The sequence below is a fragment of the Catharus ustulatus genome, chromosome 4 (genome assembly GCF_009819885.2).
Source record: "Catharus ustulatus isolate bCatUst1 chromosome 4, bCatUst1.pri.v2, whole genome shotgun sequence".
Classification (NCBI taxonomy): Eukaryota; Metazoa; Chordata; class Aves; order Passeriformes; family Turdidae; genus Catharus; species Catharus ustulatus.
In genome coordinates, this window is record NC_046224.1 from 11397242 (window position 1) to 11419683 (window position 22442).

Below are 22442 nucleotides of genomic sequence, written 5' to 3' on the forward strand. Positions count from 1 at the left end.
TAGGATATTTTGTTTCCTTCATTTCAATTACTTGCTTTCAATTTTTATGTTTTCAAAAGGTTTGAGGTTTTCCTCAACATACATTTCTCCCAAGCCTTTTTCCCTCCAACATGCTATTGTCTGTCTGATGTTACAATGAAAATGATACATGAAAATGATACATAAAAATTCTAAGACTTGTTAAATGAATTCATGGTCTCTTGCTGTGCATTTCCTGAATAAGCCATAATGTCAAAGTGTCTGTACACTCCCTGTTCAAAAACCTCTCATACCTCAGGAATTCCTACTTATATTGAAGTATGAAAGTAGGAGAACATCAGAAATAAGAATGGGCGAAATAAATGAGCCTAAAGAGTTGCAGCAGTAACATGTAAATGCTATCAGTGGACCAGCATTATGTCACCTGGTTAAAAAGACTTAAGCACTGTTTCATTTGTGATCCATCAAAACAAAGCCAATCTTAAATTTTAGGTCATGTAAATATTTTAGATGCCTAGAGTCAAAAAACTCTTCATGATTTGTGCATCAAAAATTAGGTATTTTAACAAAAAACCCCCTTTGCACCTGCACCCCTCCAATACCTGCATATTCAGGGTAGCAAATAGTGAGAGGACTTCTTTTGATTTTTTCTTCAAAAAGATCTTTCTTGTTCAGGAATAGAATAATAGAAGTGTCTGTGAACCATTTATTGTTGCAGATACTGTCAAACAATTTCATGCTCTCATGCATCCGATTCTGTAATTGAAAAAAATAAAAGATCACTTTCTATTTTATTAGACTTCAGCAGTAAAATAAGGATACATATTTTTGATTACTTACAAATGAGCTAGTTACAAAACTAAGGTTTTTAGCAAACAAAATCACATTTTACTGCAGGGAAATACAGAGAGACCTAGACTACCACAAAGCTCACTTTCACAAACATGGTTTAAGCATCTACTTTTTCTCATTTCCAGGTTGAAGTTTTAATATTTCAGAAATTTGCGTGTTTTGACATTTTGCAGTGCAGATATTCTACACGAATTGCTGAGTTACCTGAATTTGTCTTAAGACTGATTAGATCTTCTGGAAATAGAAAATAAATTCTGCACCTAGCTGATACTCCAGAATAAGGAAAAAAGTTCTACTAAGCTAGAGAATCAAGTAAGCAGGTATTTTAACTCTTACCATAATATTTAACTCTGTAGAAAAATTATCCAACATGTAAGTACTTTGGCCAAGTTCCAGGTATTTAAGTAGCTATGACCTTCTTTGACTATATTTGACTTGAAAGGTTTTCTTATTTCTCTTTCCTCCCCAAATTATATTTTATAGAAAGTTGCAGAACACAAGGAAGAGCACAAGAGTCTGTTAATGATTCACATACAGAGGTAAGCATCACTTCAAGATAGTAAAATGCACCCTGTGCACAGTGACACGGAAGGAGTAAATTCTTGAAAGAGGAGAAAGGAGCCAAGGGTGTTGGAAAGGAAAAGGAAGAGAAACATTTCTGCAACTAAGACAAAAGATTGGAGAAACACAGTTAGAAAGAAACAAAAAACTAAAGACTGAGGAAGGAAAGGAAAACACAATGTGGTAAAGCAAATACAGGTAAGTAAAAAACTTCCTCACTATGTACTTCTAGCATCCAGAAAGAGACTAAAATGTGTATTACTGACAATGTACCCTCATTAGTTTATGCTTCCTTTAAAGCATGAAAAGTGTACCTAAAAGAATACATATCTTCCTTTAAAGCATGAAAAGTGTACCTAAAAGAATACTTATCTCTTAGTATTCCTTCTGAGAATATGAGGAAATACTTTGGAACCCAAAAGCATGAATTCTATCACCATTTCACTAAGACCTTTTGCACAAACCCCATACATCTTATAAAACAATACTTCAGGAGACTAATTTATAGCTTTCCTTCCAAGCTTAGCTTCTGTCCAACAACTACTCCCTTCTTCAACATTACAGTACTTGCCATTTCCTCATCTTCAGCCAAGACCAAGTCATAATCACTTAGTGCCACGCAAAAAATAATTGCTGTAACACCCTCAAAACAATGAATCCACTTCTTCCGCTCTGATCTTTGGCCTCCAACATCAAACATTCTGCAAAACAAAAGTAAAAAGTAGTGAACAAACTCAGGAATTTTTAGCTTTCTGAATATCAGCCAACAAAATCTGGAATTATCAGCTACATAAATCTGAGAACAACGTCTTTAAAAGAAGGCAAAAAACCCTGGATCATTAAGTACTATTTTTCTCAATGTACACCTCTATTTTAATAAAGCCTTAAAAAAATATTCCTATACATTTTAGAGAGCATGAGAAAGTATGAGATGAAAGATAAACAAAATAAACTATTTACAATATTATATTTCATTAACAAAGTTAATCGGAATCTGTATAAAATAAAAATATACAGTTAGCTTTACTAAAAAAATTTACTATAATCAAATATACAGTTCAACAGCAGACTGTCAGCCCTGGCGAGTTTTAGTTCCTCTCCAAGTTAAATTACAACTTAAATCTCTTTTGCAACTGGCCAGGTTTAAATGGGATATTTTTAAAGAGATTATCTTAGAAGACAAATAAGCATTATATACTAAAAATAACCCTAATTTCCCCTCCAATAAATGCATTTTTGAAATGCAATTAAGTCGCACAGATGACACACTGAAGCTGACCCGTATTTTTTATAATCCCCCTTTCCTGTTTTCCATGAACTGTAAGATTGCAGGAACAGGGCAGGTAAGAAACCCTACCGACTCAATATTGGTGCACTACACAAACACTGTAAATTGCACTTGAAGGGATTCAATTACAGTTATTTTTAGATATTCTCAAGTGTTCCAAGTTGCTAAGTTTTAATTTGAGAAAAAAAAAACAACCAACCAAAACCAATGTAGAAGTAAGTAGAGAAGGAAACAAATTAGAAGAAAAAGAAACACCCTTTGCTTTCTCATGAAAAACTGTCAGAAATACTATAACCTCTAACAAGGTCTTCTACTTGGGTAAACTACTGCAGAAGTGACAATGCTCACTGCTCTTTTAATGTTCTATATTGAGATAATGCCATGTTAAAAACACTTGAAAGATTATTCCTGCTGAAAAAAGGATTCCTTAGAGGCGTTCCTTACCTTCAGAAGAATCTTTGAAGGGAAGTCTTTGGCTATCACCCTATACAAATGTGAGCCAGACACCTACCACTCCTACATATTTCTCAAATAATTAGCAATGGTTGTGCCCATAGAATATATTTTGTATATCTTAATAATCAATCCCTTAAATTTTAGTAATTACTGCTGTCAATTCTAATGCTATGCTTTATAACTTTATACTGAGTCCAGGACATTTTCCATAAGAACTAACATTTCTACAAAAAAAGTTTCTTTGAACACAAAAGTCAGACTCAACTTTTGGACTAGTCTATAGAAACAGGATGAAGATGACTTGTTATTTGCATTTTGAATTGAATCAATAATCAAAGCTGTGTTAATTGCTTTATAGAGAAGGCTGAATTGAAGCTCCACCTGAAGGAATCTAAATACACACAGCAGAACACGAAAGAAAAGATAATGAAAGAAATTGATCCTGTGCAGCTAGTCATACTAATGTACCCTTGTCTTAGCATAATTGAGCCTTTCATGTGTTTGGATGATCTCAAAAGTTCTTTTCAAGGTTATGTAAGAGTGTACTTCAAGTCGTCCCAATAACTCATCAAGCCTATTGCCTAAGGCACAGCTACAGGTGCTTGAATGTACAACATTACAGCTAAATAATTCCACAGGCCTGGCTCAAAGACATTTTACAGCAGTGTAACCATTAGATCCATGTAACAGTCAAAAATCTGTACAGACTGGACCCATCTACAGTAGGGAACAAGAAACACTGAAAAGCAAGTGAGAAGATGGAGAGCTTCTCAGAATACTTAAGTCCTCTCTTCAGGCTTGACTAAGGATTATTCTGCTTAGGTTTGTAAGACTCATTACCATTTATCAGTTATTCTTTTGAGGGTTAATATAAATGTTGTACTCTAAATCCCAGAACAAGGAAGCAAAAATTTCCACAGTACTGACTGCCTTCAAGTATCCATGTTTCAGTATTTGCTGTGTATTTCCATGAGAAAAAATATTTTCCATAAAGATACTGAGAAAATATATAATATAGACATGCAGAACAATGTCTGCAGAATCTAAATCATATTTAATGTGTTTTACTGAGTTTTCTTCTCATTCTTCCACATCAGTAGGAGGCTGAGTACACTGATGGTTAACACTATCTTGTGTTTCACCTTGAATGCTGCACATGCATTAGGGCAAACTTTTTCAAGAGCATTTTGTGAGAAGACAAAGGGGAATGAGTTCAAAGTGAAACAGAGTAGGTTTAGATTAGGTGTTAGGAATAAATCCTTAATTGTGAGGGTGGTAAGGCACTGGAACAAGTTGTTCAGAGAAGTTATGGATGCCCCATCCCTGGAAGTGTTCAAGGCCAGGTTGGATGGGGCTTTGAGCAATCTGGTCTAGCAGAAGGTGCCCCTGTCCACTGCAGTGGGGCTAGAACCAGATGATCTTTAAGGTCCCCTCCAACCCAAACCATTCTCTGATTCTATGTCTTTAGACATTAAATGCTCAGAATATTATCATTATTTTCTAAATCTCACATCACAGAAAATGTAAGTTACATTCTTGCATCTCTAAAATACTACCTTAAAGTATAGGACATACTTTAATTCAGCTCTTCAGGAAAATGGATTTACTCTTTCATACAACACCAACAAACTCTTACAAGCTTCCAGTTCTCCAACACAATTTAAAACAAGAACCCAATAGCACAACTATTTAACATGGCAGAAAATGCAATATTTTGTTCTGAGATTTAATTTATATCAAAACTATCCTTACAAAATATTTTCAATATAACAAAAACATTTATTGGAATTCCAACAACTCTCACATGCCTTCAGAAAATTGAATCAAGTACAAGAATCTTTTCTTCCCTCCCTCCACCGCATAAAAAGTAGGGGGAAATAATCAAACTTGTAGTTAGACAAATTTGTTAAATTACACCATTGAATGCCATATGCCATAATTTTACAGAAACTTTGATGAGCAAATAACCATGCAGCATGATTTACATACTTAAAATGAAGATCTTTGAAAGTAAAGTGAGTTTCCACTATTCCTGTAGTTTTCACTCTAGTCCTGAGAACGTCCTGTTGAGTTGGAATGTAGCTGGTTTGTGCTATCCTGTCCAAGTCATTCAAGTAACTAAAGGTAAAAATAAACACTACTTTCAGTTATTCATAGAACAGCAACAAAATAATTGCAAAGAATTACAGAAGTTCTAAGTCCATTCATTACACTGTGCTTGAATTTTATAAAATAGTTTTCCCTGAGACACAAGACACAGCATTCTACTCAAATTTCCAAGTTTTTTCAAAATAAACTTTTGAGACAACAATATTTCATCCTAGATGAAAGAAAACTTATGCAATTTATTCCACTACAAAGAATTCTTCTTAAAAAATTCCAAAATGCCAACATGGTTCCATAAGCATCAATGGTATTGGCACTAATTATACCACCTTCATCTTTACAACCTACTGAACTGCAGGTTATTTTGAATTATAAACAAAGCCCAAAATCACTCTATTTGATAACAGATATGAAAAGAATAGTGTTTTAGCCAGAACTGATCTAAGAAAATGCCTAATACATAACAATTAACTTCCTATTGAGAATTCCTAATTGCACATATTTTTTACAATTAGTATGCTTTCATTGCCAAAATCCTTGTAATGTAGGTCAAGTCTAGTGTTTCCAAAAAACTGTGACTCTTATTGGTACTTTTCCCATAGTAAATAAGGGAAAGCATTGTGTTCTATTTTATATGTAACAAGAAGTTAACAATTTTACAGATACATTTATATGGCCAGAAGAACAGTTCTTTGTTGTCTAAATCAACAAAATAGAACACAGGAGGTTACCACAGGGGAGTGAATCTCCAAATGAAGTGCTCCATATGAAAAAAAATTTATACAACTGAGAAACAAGTTCAAGCACTACAAAATACTTCAGAATCAGAATATTGCACTACAAGGCAGTATCACTACTATTGCCACTCTTTACCATCTTACATCTCCTTCAGTGGACCCTTCCTTGACTGACTTAACATTACTTACTGCCACACCATCTTATTTTTGCCTTCCTAGTTGCTCAATATTTTATTTTTTTACTGAAGTTCCCTAGCATAAAAAATACATTCTAATTGTTTCTTGGCTCCCCACATTTCCAATAGAAACCATTAATTAATAATGAAAACACAGCAATGTTGAAATAGGAAAAAACTCTATTACGAAAGAAAGCAGTATCCTTGGTGATACAGATACAGACCACGTCATCACATTTTTTGGACACTCTCAGATACTGAAAAGCTACTTTAGTCATGCTCAGAAAACCTTTCAAAGCAGCTTAAACTAATTTTTTGTCTTCTTTAAGGGAATGAAACACTTGGTCAGAATATGACAAGTTCATAATTACACTACACCTTTTCCTTTCCAACCTCAAAGCTTTGCTGCAGCATTTTTACCCAAGCAGACACAATCTCTGCTCAGATAATTCTGTGATTTCCAACTCTGCGGGAGCAGAATTTGTCAAAAGATGACACCTCATACTTTAGCTACCACTTAGAAGGCCAGCAGAATCTTGTCTGTCCCACTGTACTTACTAGGCAGCAGAGTCATTGAGCTGGTACTCTCGAGATCTGTTGAAACACGCTTGAACCCCAGTGTCTTTCCACAGTCTCTTGATAACTCCTGCAAGCTCTGAAGTCATAAATCCTTCTTCTGCTGCTCCAGCCAACACAAAGAGCTGACGAGCATCATCCTTTAGGATGTAAACACAGGGTGAAGAGAGAAATATTGAGAAACACAACAGAAGTATTATCATCTAAGAACTAGATTCAGTAAATGCATTACTTAACCTGGTAAATGAAAAGTAACACATTCTCCTGTGTTTTGTAAACAAAAAATGTAAAAGAAAATTTGAGTGTTCTGCATGGGATATTAACTCCCACATTTCTCAACAACAGAAAGACTAACAAATCAAATTTATCATTAGCTGATAAAGCCTCTGGTGTGTTTATATCTTGAGTGAGGTTTTTATAAACACGAGTAGTAACATTTTGTGCTCAAACCTAAAGTTAACCATATTTGCTCATAAAACACCACATAATAAATGAAATGGTTACAATACAGACTAGAGTCTTCAGAAGGGTAGTTGTATATTAAACAACTGAAGAAAACACATTCATTGCCTAATTTTAATTAACTATACAACTTTAAAAATGACAAATAATCACTTCTTCCCAAATCATGCATCAGGAATTAGAAAAACACTTCTAAAAACCTTTCCAGATATATCAGCTACAAATATCCATTGCCTTAATTATTCTAAATAGACCAGATTCTCTTGGTAATATAATATCAAACAAACAACATGATTTTTAAGAGCAAATGCTGGATTTTAAAACTATATGCAACTGGCTTTGAGAGTGAGGCTAATGGAGTACAAAATGTAAATCCAACATTCCCCTTTTATCAGCAGTTGACCAGTGACATTCAATTTTGACTGAGTAACAGAATTTAGTATTTTATTTTCTGAAGTATTTCTATTATATTTAGACCTTTAAGGCATGGAAGGAAAGACAGCAGATAGGTATAGGGAAGATCCACATTAGTACTCTCCTGTGGGTAGCTGCTTGACCTTGGTTATTAGCAGAACATGATCCAATGCCAAGGTACATCAGCTAGAAAAATCAGCTTGTAACTACGACCCACAGCATGTACTGTTTGTCCAGTAATTAAAAGAAAGAGACAATGAATCTGGAAAGGAGGAAGGAGAAAAGGGAGACTGACGTGTCAGCTGGGAACTGAAAGTGTTTCAAGAAAGAGGAGGATTTAAAAAGGCAACATATAAGGTTATTCTCACAAAACAGAAAATGAAGACACATGTGCAAATCTGTAGAAAAATCTGTCCCTTTGCTGTTCCAACACTAAGCTGTAGAGAAAAACAAAATTCAGGGTAGGCATGGAAAGTAGTGATTGTTCTAAAGATACTGTCCACTGTAGACTTAAATAATCAAGGATTGTGTGAGCCAACAGGGAAATTGTTTACAGAAGGATTTGGTAATACTGAATTTCAGAGGTTGAAAATGAAAGGCTTGCAGTTCAGTGAATTCAAGCCAAACCTGCAGAGATTTAAACATATATATACACACATACACACACTTGTAGGTTTGCATATGAAGGACAGGTTGTTGATGCATAGTTGAAAGCATCTTTTGAAAGCTAGAGTAGGTAGAAATCTAAAAGAACATTTGTCAAACAAAACTACTGATTACTATACATACACAAGACAACCATGGACAAATAATAAAACTTTAATAGATTGCACTAATAATTACATGCAAAACCCAGAGCTGTAAAGATCAAAGGGCTGGATATTCAGATTTCAGGGGCTTTAATTTGAACACTATGTCTGCATAAAAGAAACCGGAATGACAGTTCTGGTCTTGAATACTGCTTGTGGATGCAAATGCAAGGACCCACAACTGACAAGAGCAGCAAATCTTGAAGAAGAGACAATATACATGGACACATGATGGAAACAGCTTAGAAACTTACAGTTCTGTCACAAAAGATGATATTTTATACCTAAGATGGTCAGACTTTCATATAACTCTACACACTCTCAAACAGGGGAGTGGGGAAAGGGAAGGTAGAGCAAGAAGATTGATTTAAGTCTTTTAAAAGGCCAAACATTAAAATGAAAAATGGTCTCTGTTACCCCATCTTCCTTTGGTAAAACGGCAACTACCACAGACACCACAAGTGAGGCAGCATGCAATGATCAAGTCCTATTTTCATTATTAATTGATGCTAGGTACTTTCCTTTAGTTATACTGAAACAGGGCAGCTTCCTCTACAGGTGTTACTTTTTTAACCAGACTCCACATCTAAGGTAATGTAAAAAAAGTAATTTAACCATCTCTCCAAGTAGTGCAAATCTCACATTGAGAAAGTGGTCCGCAGTCCTTTGAAGCACATTGACTAAATGCTTCTCAAAACACAGTTTCTACTTAAACTGTCCTGTAGCACAGAGGAAGATACATCAGACTTACAAATGACCTGCTGGTGTTATCTGTGCTCCCTGGATTCAATAACTTGAAAAAAGAGAATGTTCAACTCACTGCTCTACCATTAGTCTTGTGACAGAAATAAGAGCATGTGATTTTTAAATAAACCTTGGAGTAAAACCCTCAGAAATTCACCTAAGAAATCTAAGAAAAATAATGTGAATGTAGCAGTTTACACCAGGAGATAAAATTTGGAACTATTTTTTCCATAAAAGACAACAAAATTAAAATTGAAAACAACTGAGGTATGAACATACTACTACTAACATCTAATGCTAATGTTCCTCTGAAAAAAAAATAATTTGGACCACCAAGACCTGACTAAGTACAAAGGGATGGACAGCTATTTTAAGATTGTTCCTGACACTAGTCTGCCTCATCATTTATACAGCTCTCTGAAGTCAAGAAATTCAGATGACTTAAAACTGACATCATATATAACATAGCCCTCAAAATCTTCTTGTTAGTCATTTTATCTGCTAACACCAAAATTTACTCCTCCTCCGTTTTCTCTTACTACACATTTAGTAACATAAGTCTACCATCTGCCTCTTTCCAGCATTAACTGCCAGACTCCAGAGAGGACTGCACACACACTGAACTAACAAGCAGTGAAATATTGTCAGTGCTCTGGAAAACTTTGGTCTTAAGGGCAGACCACAGCAAGCATGAGAGGAAATGTAGAGAGGAATAAGCAATGAAATTGAAGTTTTTACTAGTTATGCTTACAACTGAAGAGACATCAGGTAGAATTAACATCTGTACATAAAATAATGGCTATAATTGGCAGTCAATCAGATTTAGACTTCAGATACAACTTTGTGACTCACTATACATATTTTTACAAATGTCTTCCCTATGACAACCATACATACTGCATTTCACAAGGTTACCGAATGAATACTGTAACATTTATAAACTGCCTTTCAAACAACCAATAAAATCTTGAAGACTGTCAAGAATGAAGAATCTACATACTGTTCCTTTTAAAAACCCTCTTCTCCTCCCAAACTGTAATTTCACTTTAAAGTGATGGAAAGAAATTATAAAAAAATATTCCTCTGACTACCTTACATATACTTATAAACATGTTCATGAACAACAAAATCATTCCTCCATCTTTCTTGTGAGATGGCCACAACATGGCAAGTTCCAGCTTCAAAACCAGCATTGGTGAGCATTTAACACCATGACTGATTTCTGTGGGGAGGAGATGAAAGTATAAATCCTGAACCAGCTTTAACTGCTGTTCAGACTAACAGCTTTGGGGATCAATTTCAGCACTGCAACACAGTGTATAGAGTCTTGTAATGAGAGGACAAGCAAAAAATTATAAACTGAGCATTTTAAAGAGATATTCCAAACATCTCCCTGCCTGACCAAATGTGGATGCAATCAGGGTCACCACAGGTAAGAGCATAGGATTAGGACCGGAGACACCAATAGGTGGGATGGCAAATAAACTCAGAGCTTTGCACATGGGACAATTAAACAAAGACAGAAAGGTAAAGAAAAGCTTAGGAAAAGGTCTCATTTCTTGGGAAAAATCCCAGGACTAGTATAATTAAAAAATGGTATCCCAGTAGCAGGTCCATGCCCATGTGTCCTTGAGCAAAATAAAGTCCTCAACACTGGAAATCAGCGTGAAACAGCATCCAGCTCAGAGGCTGGAAATGTTTCAGGCACTGCTGTGTCTATGACCTAATAGAGAAGTCCAAGCAATACAGTGCAGAAGTAGCTATTTAAGCTGTATTTTTTAAGATGTCTAACTTAAATGACCTACCTAATAGCCCACAAGTCCATACAAATAGAGACATGACTGTGGACTACTTAAGATTCAGATGTTTAGTTCTCCAAATTTTGACAGAATTCAGAAAACAGTATCTAAACAACTATCTAGATAGTTGTGAATCAATCCAGTGCTGACTGCTCTATAGGTCACCTTGCCATGTAAAGACTAAAGGCATTTAGTTATCAAACACTGTGTCTCAAAGATTTCTGAAAAAAATAGTAGGGATATTTTAGCTGTATGTCTGTGTGTGTACTTCAATACTCACAGCCCTGATTGGATCACCAAAGTCGATCTTCAACCTCCCCATTGCTCTAATGATAGCAATAATGGACTGAATGGTGTTACTGTAGACAACAGCTTTGTACTGTTTGCATTCTTCTTCTGAATAACCAGCTTCATGGATAATCCTATAGAAGATTAAAAAAAAAATAAGTTCTCTATTCAAATTAAAAAATATTTCTCTATCACAGTACTTTACTACACTTACTTCATTTGCTTGACAATTGTGCTTTTCCCCGATTCACCAGCTCCTGAAAAATAAATGTGTGAAAATTCAACATTAGGTTTTTACTAATTCTTTGAAAATACATTTTGATTCTGCACTTCATGTATCTAACCAATATAAAAACCTTCATAGGTAAAAGAACATGTTACAAACTGATTTTTAGTATAAAAATGTACCTTCAGCTGGAAATTTCAAAATTAGGCCATTTTAAGAACAAATCTCAGTTCTAAAAAGTCTTTTCTTTTTACACGGTCTGCTGGCATTTCTAATGTGAACAGATGATAAATTGCTCAACTTCAAAGGGATGTAAAGCTTGATTCCTCCACCTTTCTAATCAAAACCTAACCAAAATCCATTATTCACAGTGTATAAATGGACTTTCCGTGTTGCAAATGAACACCTTAAAGTTCTTCAAGGCTTCAGTCCTCACAGGCCTCTTTTGACCCTTGCATAAATAAGCCAGCAGTCAGCCTACTTTTTGTTAGAACAGATGGCATGAGGTTTGCCAGTCAACCTGATATCATTTTAAGTGCTTAACAACAAAACAAACAAAAAAAGTTCTGTTAAAATACAAAGCTTAGAAAAACAGTATCTCTGTCAACAGAGAAGGAAAAAAGACATAGTTTTTGCTGTCTCAACAATCTGTCTTTAGGCTGCTTTTTACTCTAAAAAATACATGGAACTCTTACAGCTGCAGTCTAATCCCTCTAGATAGCATGCTCCTAGTTGGTAGACTTGTGCTAAATTCTCCTTCTCACAGTTTTTCAATATAGCTTTGCAGAAGTGAGTATAATTTTCACAGAGTCTACAGACATTCCTAGTGCAAAGAGATCACCCATAGTCCAATTTCAACATAACCAAAGAAAACTCTGACCACAGAAAGGCACTGTACTTATTCATCTCCAAAAAAAGGGCAAGAATCTGACACATGACAGTCAACCTCATCTTGGACAAAATAAACGTTATGGAGACACAGGTTTACAAAGTACAAACTGCACTTAGTAAGTTTTCATGAGGAAACAGGTAGGTTTGGGGATGAGGGACAATAACAGATGTAATTCACTTTGACTCTAATAAGGCTTCCAATGCCACCTTCCATGGCAGCCCTTGTACCAAGCTGGATAAGTACCAACTTTGGGGTGTCTGAAAATCTGCCAGACAGCCACACTTAAAGGTTTCTGTTGATGGATTAAAAATCTACCTGGAAGGCATATAGGCAGTTTCCAGGAAACAATACTGGGATAATATGGTTTAACATCTTCACCAATGACCTGAAAGCAAAAGTAGAAAGAACTGGCATCAAGTTTGCAGCTGATATGAGCCCAGGAGGCCAGGAAGTGGTTGCCAGTGCTAGAGAACAGAGGTGCTATTCAGAGGATATGCTAGAAGACTGAGTTGAGGAATCTCATGACAGTGAACACAGACAATTGTGAAGTCCTGCAAGTGGCACAGAATAACACATCCAACACATCAGATTTGGGATTAATGGTTTAGGAAAACTGTATGGTTCAAGAAACTGAAGAGACAGCAGTGGGGCCTTGAGGCGATGAAGGTCAATCAGATTCCAGGCTGCTGCACTGGGTCTGTCTGGGACAAAGTTAACTCTCTTCACAGCAGCCCTTATGGTGCGGCATTTAGGGTTAATAGCCAAAAACCAGTGCTGGTAACATTCATTAAATGGCTCTCTGATAGCTGAAAAATGCACACAGAGCATCAAGGCATTTTCTCTTTCCTTCATGTTCCCACCCCTAGTGAGTAGGCTGGGTGTGGACAACACCTTGAGAAAGGACATAGGACAGCTGACTGAAGTCAACCAAAGAGATATTCCAGACAACATGATGCCATGCTCAGCAGTAAAAACTCAGGGAAGGGAGGAGAGAGGTAGTGATTTGTTGTTATAGTGTTTGTCTGAACATTTTTTTTTGTTATAACCTTTGGAAGTGTAGTTATAGCAAAGGGTCTGGGACACAATTCATGTAAGGAACAGCTGAGGGAACTGGGGGGTGGAGTGGGGGGTTTTAGCCTGGAGAACTGGAGGCTCAGGGGAGACCTCAACACTACAGCTATTTTAAAGGAGGTTTTAGCCAGGAGGGGTCAGTCTCTTCTCACAGGTAATAAGTGACAGGACAATAGTAAATGGCCTCAGGTAGCACCAAGAGAAGTTAAGACTGGCTATTAGGAAAAATGTCTTCATCAAAACCATTGTCATTGAAACAGGCTGCACAGGGAAGTGGTGGAGTCACCAAACCTGAGGTATTAAAAAACTCTAGATCTGGCACCTAGGGACATGGTTTAGTGGTGGGCTGGGCAGTGCTGGACAAAATGACGCAAGCTTTTTCCAAATGAAACAATCCTATGATTCTTTCCACACCACCATTAGGCATGCCAAGGCCCTGCTTTCCAGGAAGTATCCAAACGCCAGTCTCCCAGTGAAAAGGAAACAATTAATTTTTCTCTTTGCTTTGCTAGCATCTGCAAGCTGTGGCTTTGCCTATTAAAACATCATCTTGATCCACGAGTCTTCTTGCCTTCCTTCTATTTTTTCCTTATCCTAAGGGAGAGTGATCACACAGCTGTGTGGGTGTTTGGGTTGACCCTGGTAGCTTTTACTGCTTCAGTGGCAGAAGTGCAGACAAGTCAAAGGACGCTGTTCTTCCCCAGCAGTCAGAATTCATTATGTTGTATCCAAGTACTGTATACAATTCTCCCCCTCAGCGCCCAGTAAATGAGACAGACAAAAAACAGTAAAGGCCACTTAGTTGTTTAGAGAGCACATGATGTTCAAGGAAAGGCTACAAGGAACAGGGCATTTTAATCCTAGAAAGACCAGTGTGAGGAGAAGAAGGTGGGATGTCTAAGCTTCTGTCCTTCCCATGAAACCCACTTAAGACAGCTTAAAGTAGAAGTAAACTTGCCAGGCCTACACAAAGAGATGCAAGGCAATTAACCTCTAGCACAGCCAATTTCAGAGAGATATAAGGGAAGGAAGTGCAAGGAACCTATTCCATGGAAGAGGTTGTACTGCACATAGAGAAAGCAGAACCTCAGCCTTGGAGATCTTCAAGATTGCACTGGACAAGGCTCTGAGCAACCTTATCTATTTTGATGTTAGTCTGGCTTTGGGCCAAGGGCTAAACTAGATGACCTCTAAGAGGTTTCTTCCAACTTAAGTATTTAATTTCTGTAGAACAGAGTATTGCTATACTTAAATACTGTAAAGTGATGCTTTTAGGATATTCCTCTTATTAAACAAAATATTTAACTTCAGGACAGGCTCAGCTCAGTTTAAGACTGGCTGTCAAAAGTTGTCCCATCTCCTTCCCCACACAGTCACTGATGTGGTTACACTTCTCTTTCCCCAACACCACAGTTTAAGTGCTGGCACCAAGATAAGACATTGAGCTCAGAGGAACAGAGCTAGAGGAGTAGAGTAGGCCTGTCAGCATCAATTTAGATTGTTTAATATCATCTTTAGCTCATATCAAATTAAAAAAAAAAAACTAGTTTTTTATAAATCTGCGAGTTTCTTTAGAGAGCAGCAGTAGTTCTCAAGAATCTGAGTGGCCATGGAATAACATTAATGTAAACAAAAATCAGAGACACCAGTACGAAAGTCAATTGTTATTTAGACACCTGAAGCATTTATAAACCAATCTCAAAATAGGTAATTATGCACTTAAGCACAAATAGGTGACAAAAGTTTAAAGATTAGCTTTACTAATGAAATTACTATAATCTGCTGTAGATTAATATTTTTATTCAAATAATTTGAAGATGGTCTATTCCCTGCATTCAACAGCAATTTTGGACATATAAAGAAACATACTACAGCACTTAATTTACATAACCTTATCAAATGTTCTGTTAAAAATTTACCACATTTGACTAACCAAGAATGTCAGTGTCAGGGTTAGTTATGGATGGAAAAATTTAATTATTTTTGTCATATGCTTTGTACTCAAGTTTTTTGAGTCAGAAATGCATGTTTCTCTATGGTATTAGAATTCACATGTACCAGATAACTACAATTATCATAAAAGCTTTCTCAGTAACATAACTACAAATGCCCATAATACACAAAGAATAATTAAGTCATTTATTACAGAGCACCTCCTAACATCAGCAGTGAGTTCCTGGAGGGTGCATTCCCCTATGTTATTAAATAGAAAATAGAAATGGTTGTGTGTAGTTTGGGTTTTTCCTTTAACTGCATACTGAAATAACTGCAGCATTCCAAATAATCTTTGAAAAGTAGATGGGAAAATTCCACCTTATTCATTGTCCCATACTGAAAGGAAATTCATTATTTTTGCATTCCTGAATGCAGAGCTCTGCCAGGTTTTCTGACAGATACACTTTGTAAAGTTTCCTCCTTTATCTCAGCATAAATAAGTTGCCCATACAGCAAAATGAGAACTAACTCTGGTTTAGAAAGTTTTAGACCGAAGCAAGCAGTATTAAATATTACATGTGACAGCTGCATATAAAATGTCAGTTAGCCATACTGTCACAACCAAACACTACCTAAATTTAGACAGACTTGGTTGTATATTCCTCAATCATCTAGTAAATGATGCTATTTATTGCTTGCTATTTAAGTGTGATACTTGATTTCAGATCCCTACTCTCAAGAATTTCAACAGTGTTACTGGTTTTGTTACTATTAATTTATAACAAAGATATTATTTAAAAGACATGACAGTTCTGTTTAGACTAGAAGAACAGCAGCATGTAACTTCTGAATTTAAAAGAGAAGGGGGTATGTTTTGTTTACTTTTAAATGTAAGTCTAATTTAACTGTTAGGTCATTACATTAACAGAAGTTTTAGTAACTAGCCCTTAGTCCTAGATTATATTAGGACTAGATTAGTCCTTTCTTCCCCTTGCACACTTTATGTGCTCTATGTGCTCCTCAAAAAGTGAGCAACGTGATCTATAAAAATTTAAAGAATTTTAAAACTTTTGTTCACATAGCTGAATAAGAATATAACTTGAATTAAATCTAATACTCTTCCTACACCTGCTTGCCAGAAAGCAGGTAGATCCTTACACCTCATCACACAGACTGCCAAACTATGGGAGCAAAGCACATTTTCCACATAGGTTCCACTATAATCTGAAGGGTCTTCTGCATCAAAGTTTAATACTCAGGCTCTATTGTCACACATCATTATTTCCCAGCCAGTATTGTGCTATCCAAAGTAGTCATTTACCTGGATCCAGCATGAATTCTGACATCACTCCATGAATTCAGAGCCAGCACATAAACCCATCCTGTGACTAACCCTACCTCACCACCGCAGCATGTGGTGAAGCTGACGCTCAGTTAAATAAGAGGAACTAAGTTTGCATTATGATTTTTCTTTCAATGCCAGTTCTCTACTTTGGAAATAGAAAAAAAAAAATCAAAGCATCTTTATGTTCAAAAAAACCCTCCTCAACAATCAAAACACCATTTAACCATTTGACAATCAAAAAACTATTGAGACAGGTCTCAATGAATCTTCCCCTTGAAGGAACCAAATAAGACAAGCAGAGTTCAAATAAATTTAAGAAACAGCTAAAGTAATATTTGATTCTCCAACTTGTATTTTAGTCAATTACAGAAAAAAAAATTTTAAAAAAATTTGGAAGACTGGGTTGGACTCGATCTTAAGGTTCTTTTCCAACCTAAATCATTTTATCACTGTATGACTCATTACTAGGAAACTGTAGCAAACACCATCTTAGATTGAATAGTCTTTCCAAATGGAGCAAATCTGTGTTTGAAATGAATTGAAGCATTTAATAATCGATTAAAATTAAGAGGCAAGCAAAAATGTTACTTTAAACTACTTAGAATGTCTCATGATTTATTATCCCACACACTGCCTACATAGCAAGCATTCCAGAACTACAAATTTCTGGGACAAATGTTTTATGCATCCAAGTACTAAAAAAACTGCTTGGAAGGGCTGAGATCTTAATAGCAACATTTCTAACTTGTGACACATTTGCTAATTGGTTAGTGAAGAAACCAATCAAATACTAAAGTAAAAAGCAAGGCAAACTTCAAGTTCAGAGTATCCCTCTTAGGACTGAATCAACTGTCAAGTACAACTATTTCTAATATAATAAATATACTCCTTGTAATACTAACATGGAAAAAAAAATGCAGACTAAGTTAAAATAACTTAAGCTTTAGATAAAAACTAAAGTGAAAAAAATGGGCCAGCTTTGAAATAACACCAAATAAGTCAGACTAAGGAATAGAACCCACAAAAAAGTAGAACAGCTTTGTATGTTGCCAGAAGAGAGTTCAAGTATGGACAAGAGTAATTAATTTAAAACTTTCAACAGATGCTTGCCAGCTTCTCAGCCTGTAGAATAGGACACTTACTTAGATCAGATTAACTTAAGCATAAAGACACATGTGAAATTTTAAGTAAAATACATGGATTTGTAAATTTTTGGATTCAGTTACTGTAAAGTTCTCCCTACAACCTTCCTATACAATTCTGTCAGACACTTGCATTTCAGAGTGGAAAGCTAAATGGTGCCTGTTTCTCAGCAGCCACTGGTCACAGCACAAGCTAAATACCCAGTGATCTCTACTCTTTCTGCTAGGGGGTCAGTAATCTCTTACAAAAACACATGGCTTTGTAGCTTGGAAGTATAATCTCTTAAATTTATCACCTCATGACACATTATCAGACATGAGATTCAAATTAGAATGCAAGTTACTAATCAGTGTTACTATACTCAAAATGCCTCAATGCTAGCACAACAAACCCACAGTGGAAACGTTGCTACAACACATTCTGGAGAGGTTGAACACTACATGAAAAATTCTCTGAAACCCACACTGCTCTATCTGCCTCAATTTTCTTTTTTTGCCCACTCCCCCTTTTTGAAGTCACCCAACAATAACAGTTATCTACCACCATCTGGTGTTCTTCTTCTGGGGCAGCTTTTTGTCCTGGCAGTTTATTCCCCTTTTCCCCTTCCCAACTGTTTTCATGCAGTCGACCAAAGGTAGATAGTACTCATTACTTCTAAGGAGGTGGCATTAGCCTTGGAATTTCCACAGCTGCTGGAATTTGAACATGCCAGGAATCTTTCAACGAATTAAGAATCTGTATGATTAGTATCTGGCAGAAAATATTTCAGTACATTAGCCATGTAGTATTAGTGTCAATCCCAGATTACATTGCTGATTCAAACCAGAGAAGTGACAGATTCTAAAATTATAGCACTGACTCAGATTAAAGATCTAAGATAATTCTCAAGGCTCCAGTAGCTGCATGCTTAGTCCTACAGAAGCAGTATCACACTCATACACCACTGTAGCTTTTGTAAATTCCCCAACAAATCAAAAGTTGATTACAACTAATTATTTCTTTCCTAGGTCTTCAGTATTGCTCTTAGTAAATAGTCAATCTATTATACATAAAACATAATTTAAGAAAACTGTTAAGATAAAATGTTACCTCAAGAAGCAATCAAGTATAAACTTGCAGCAGTATCCCATGTGTTTATTCAGGTCTAGATGTCTAATAGACTGCTCTGAGTTTCTTAAGTACCTAGGCTGTTACTAGAGCAAACACATAGGCAAGAATTAAACAGTGTTAATTAGTTCAGTATTGAAACAACAAGGAGAAAATATGAGTTTATATTCCCTATAACCTCTGGAACCCAATGAATTCTAAAAATAAATCTTATGGTGAAACAAGGAAGGCACAGAATCCATTTTGCAAACCTTAAGGTAACTTCTATTCACATCTTTATCTTTAAAAGTATGAATTGAGTTTTGAGCTACTTGTAATCTTCAATTAGTGCTTCATATCTTCATATGACAGAAGTGTTATGAACTTGTTATGAAAAGTGTTCTTTTTGCTTAGAATTCAGTCACATAAGAAGACATTTTAGCAGAAATTATATGCAATTTTATGTACCACACAAAATTAAACAAATGCAGTTTTTGAATACACATTCTACCTAGCTCTTCAAAAACATTTCTATACTCCTCAGCTGTTTTAAATTACTAGCTCCTGCTACTGCTACATAGTAGGAACCCTTTTATCATTATGTGCATCACTTATAACTGTCCTGTGGAGTCATCTCATTCTAAAGGAGGGTACCAGTACAATGCCAAGTATCATATTTCAGAAACTTTGTGAAACATTCAAAAGGAAATGTAGTACCTTGGAGTTGAAGCTACTTTTAAATGATGTATCTGTTCAGAATGTATAAGAGATCTCCAACACCAGTATCACTGCCTTAGACAGGGACAGTGCTATTTCTTCCTTCACTTAAGACAGAGGCATAGCTTCCTTTGTGTGAAGTGCCAAACCCAACAGGACCACGACAAGCTGAGAAACAAAAGTTTGGAAATAAACCTCTCATGCCAGAAATTAAATACAGGTGCTAATGCACCTTTGGAGATGAAAACCACTTGGTAACCATGCTTGCAGCCCAACAGCTACATGGCACACCACCAGCAACTAAACATTTGTGGCATCAGGTTTATCTAAGATGTCAGTACTCTCACCAGTTTGAGAAGATCAGTACTTGGCTGCTTAAATTTATCAAAGGCCAGCATCCACACTACTGTCACCTAGAATACTTGGGAATCTCTTCAAAATTCAAAGCCCAAAACTTGTTAGTATTTTGAAGGGAACTTATAACTCCTCTACAAAACTGAAGTAAGATTTAAATTTGCTACTTAAAAAAATTCAAGTGGCTTTCTTCTTCCATATAAAGTAGTACACTCAGAAACAATTACTACGTAATTTAAAATCATGGTATGAAAATATGATTAAAGACCTCCTTGAACATGAGTTTTGGTGATTATTGTATATGAACCCCATCTAGGAGATAAATGCTGACTGCTCCAACAGAGAAAAAATCCAAGTCCTTTACTCTTACAGTGCCTATCAAGAGAGTTACCATCCATTTCTGCCAAGAGAGTACAGTATGCCTCATCCAGACTTTCTAATATCTATCTAATAAACCTTCCAAAAATCCAGAGTGCCTTGACATTACTCTCCACATTGTGGTTGGCCTTCATGGCCTTTTGCAGTGCACCATGCTATAAATATGGTGTGCAAAGATGACAGGTTCAGAGATACCACAGCAAACTTACTAAGCACACTACCATTAATCACAATCAAGAATGTTTTATAAAAAATTCTCCTCTGCAACAAAAGGATACTTTATGGGAGTTGGTCTGGCAGAGAAATACAACAAAATAACTTGGAATAACAATATATTTTCATTGCAGGTCCCTCTTCCAATTCAGTACAACACTACTATTGTTCTACCTACAATTTGGATAGAACCTACTGTCCCAGCCACCTCATATAACTATGTAATTGTGCAAAGCTGGGACAATGAGAAAACTGTGTGTGCTTTTCTATCAAAACAGGAAAAAGATCTCACACATAAATCTAAACTGATTTTATTCAAAGTTCTACTTGTTATGTAACACCAAAGCATTAGTTGCAAATGTGAAAAATGAGTACTGTCGAAGTTTATACCAGGGAAAATGCAATTACACTAAAAGCTGTCCCATTATTGAAGAAACAAAGCAATAAACTTCAGTTCACGTAAATTTTCAGTATTCACCCACACCTAACTTAAAAGTGTTTTTTACCTTGTAGCTCAAGGACTAAGATATACAAAAACAAGGACAATAAGCATATTGATAGTTGACCTAAATTCACTTCAATGTCTCCAACTCCACCAGAATTTGAAGGAACTTAGTGACAGATTAAAATGTAAAACGATCCTAGATATCAGTGAACAATTTCTTTCAAATACAAACGTTTTCATAACTCCTATTCGAATCTGAAGCAAGAAAGAAAATTCATGAGCATAGTCAACCTTACTTTTTGTTAAATGCACATTTATTTTGCATAAAACTACCCTCAAGTAGGGGAAACAGTACTTTAAAAAAATATGGCTTTTGGGAGGTTTTGTGAGACAGTTTTGAAGTATATAAAAATTTCAACCCCCTCCAAGACACAGTTGCGCCCAATAATCCCAGAAGCAAGGAGTAACACAGACACCTACAAAAATAGCAGCCTGCTAGGCTTCAAACAAGTATGCAATCAAAGGCTGATCTAACCTAACCCCAAACACTTCTATGTTCCAGAACAGCAGGTTGAGAAAATAATGTAAATAGACCCTCATCTAGGAATTAGATGACAGCTTTTGCTAACTAACACTGTAGCCCTAAAGCATACTAGAAGGGATCCATGTCAATGATTTAAGAGTTTTATGCTTAAGCATTCATATGCTTTAGAAAGTATATAACAGTTTTGCCAAGATTTTACCAGATTAAGGATCTGCATACAGCTGAGAAATCCACTATCAAAATGTTTCAAGAGATATTAATGCATCAAGAATACAGACAGCACTTCAATGAGATTTATTTTCACTCCACCACTGTATAAAACATTACTGGCAGACAGGAATTCAACAAGATCCAAAATAACATTTCTTTAAATAAAATCTATAAATACTCAAAGTAATTGTCTGGTTTACTCCTGATTTGTTTATTGCAAGATCCCTATCGCCAGTAATAGCAAGATTTAAAATTGCATTCCAATACTGCATTCACACTGTATTCTATTCTAACATTACTACAACTTTACTGTTGCCTCCATTCCCTTCTCTACTGTTTGGACACTGGGCTGGCAGGTGTACTTCCCGCCCACGACCATCTTGCATTCTTCACCAAGAAGTGCTAGGTAGAAGAGGATTCTTCCTAGTCAAGTCTATGACCTTACAAAACAGAAGAGCCTGAAGAAGCACAGATCTGATGTTCCTTGGATTTGGAATGAAAATAAAGTCCTACCTCTAACATGCAGTCAGCACGTTCCTTGAAGTAGGTTGCCTATTCTCTTATTGTAGCAAAGAAGTCTTAAAAAAGTGGGTTTGGAAAAGAGTTTAATGTCTACCAAGTGGACCTTACAGGTGA

The 22442-nt window shown here is 36.0% G+C and overlaps 1 protein-coding gene across 2 annotated transcripts in view; it reads right to left on the reverse strand.

Moving 5' to 3' along the window:
• GNAI1 (G protein subunit alpha i1) overlaps positions 1 to 22442 on the reverse strand; it is a 33248-nt gene that overhangs the window by 2398 nt on the left and 8408 nt on the right. For both annotated transcript variants that reach the window (XM_033058243.2, XM_033058242.2), the window contains exons 2-7: positions 11462 to 11504; positions 11240 to 11381; positions 6714 to 6871; positions 5126 to 5254; positions 1964 to 2093; positions 582 to 735 (exon numbers count right to left, since the gene is read on the reverse strand). In XM_033058243.2, the coding sequence (XP_032914134.1) occupies positions 582 to 735; positions 1964 to 2093; positions 5126 to 5254; positions 6714 to 6871; positions 11240 to 11381; positions 11462 to 11504 (756 nt within the window). The remainder of the gene's footprint in view (positions 1 to 581; positions 736 to 1963; positions 2094 to 5125; positions 5255 to 6713; positions 6872 to 11239; positions 11382 to 11461; positions 11505 to 22442) is intronic.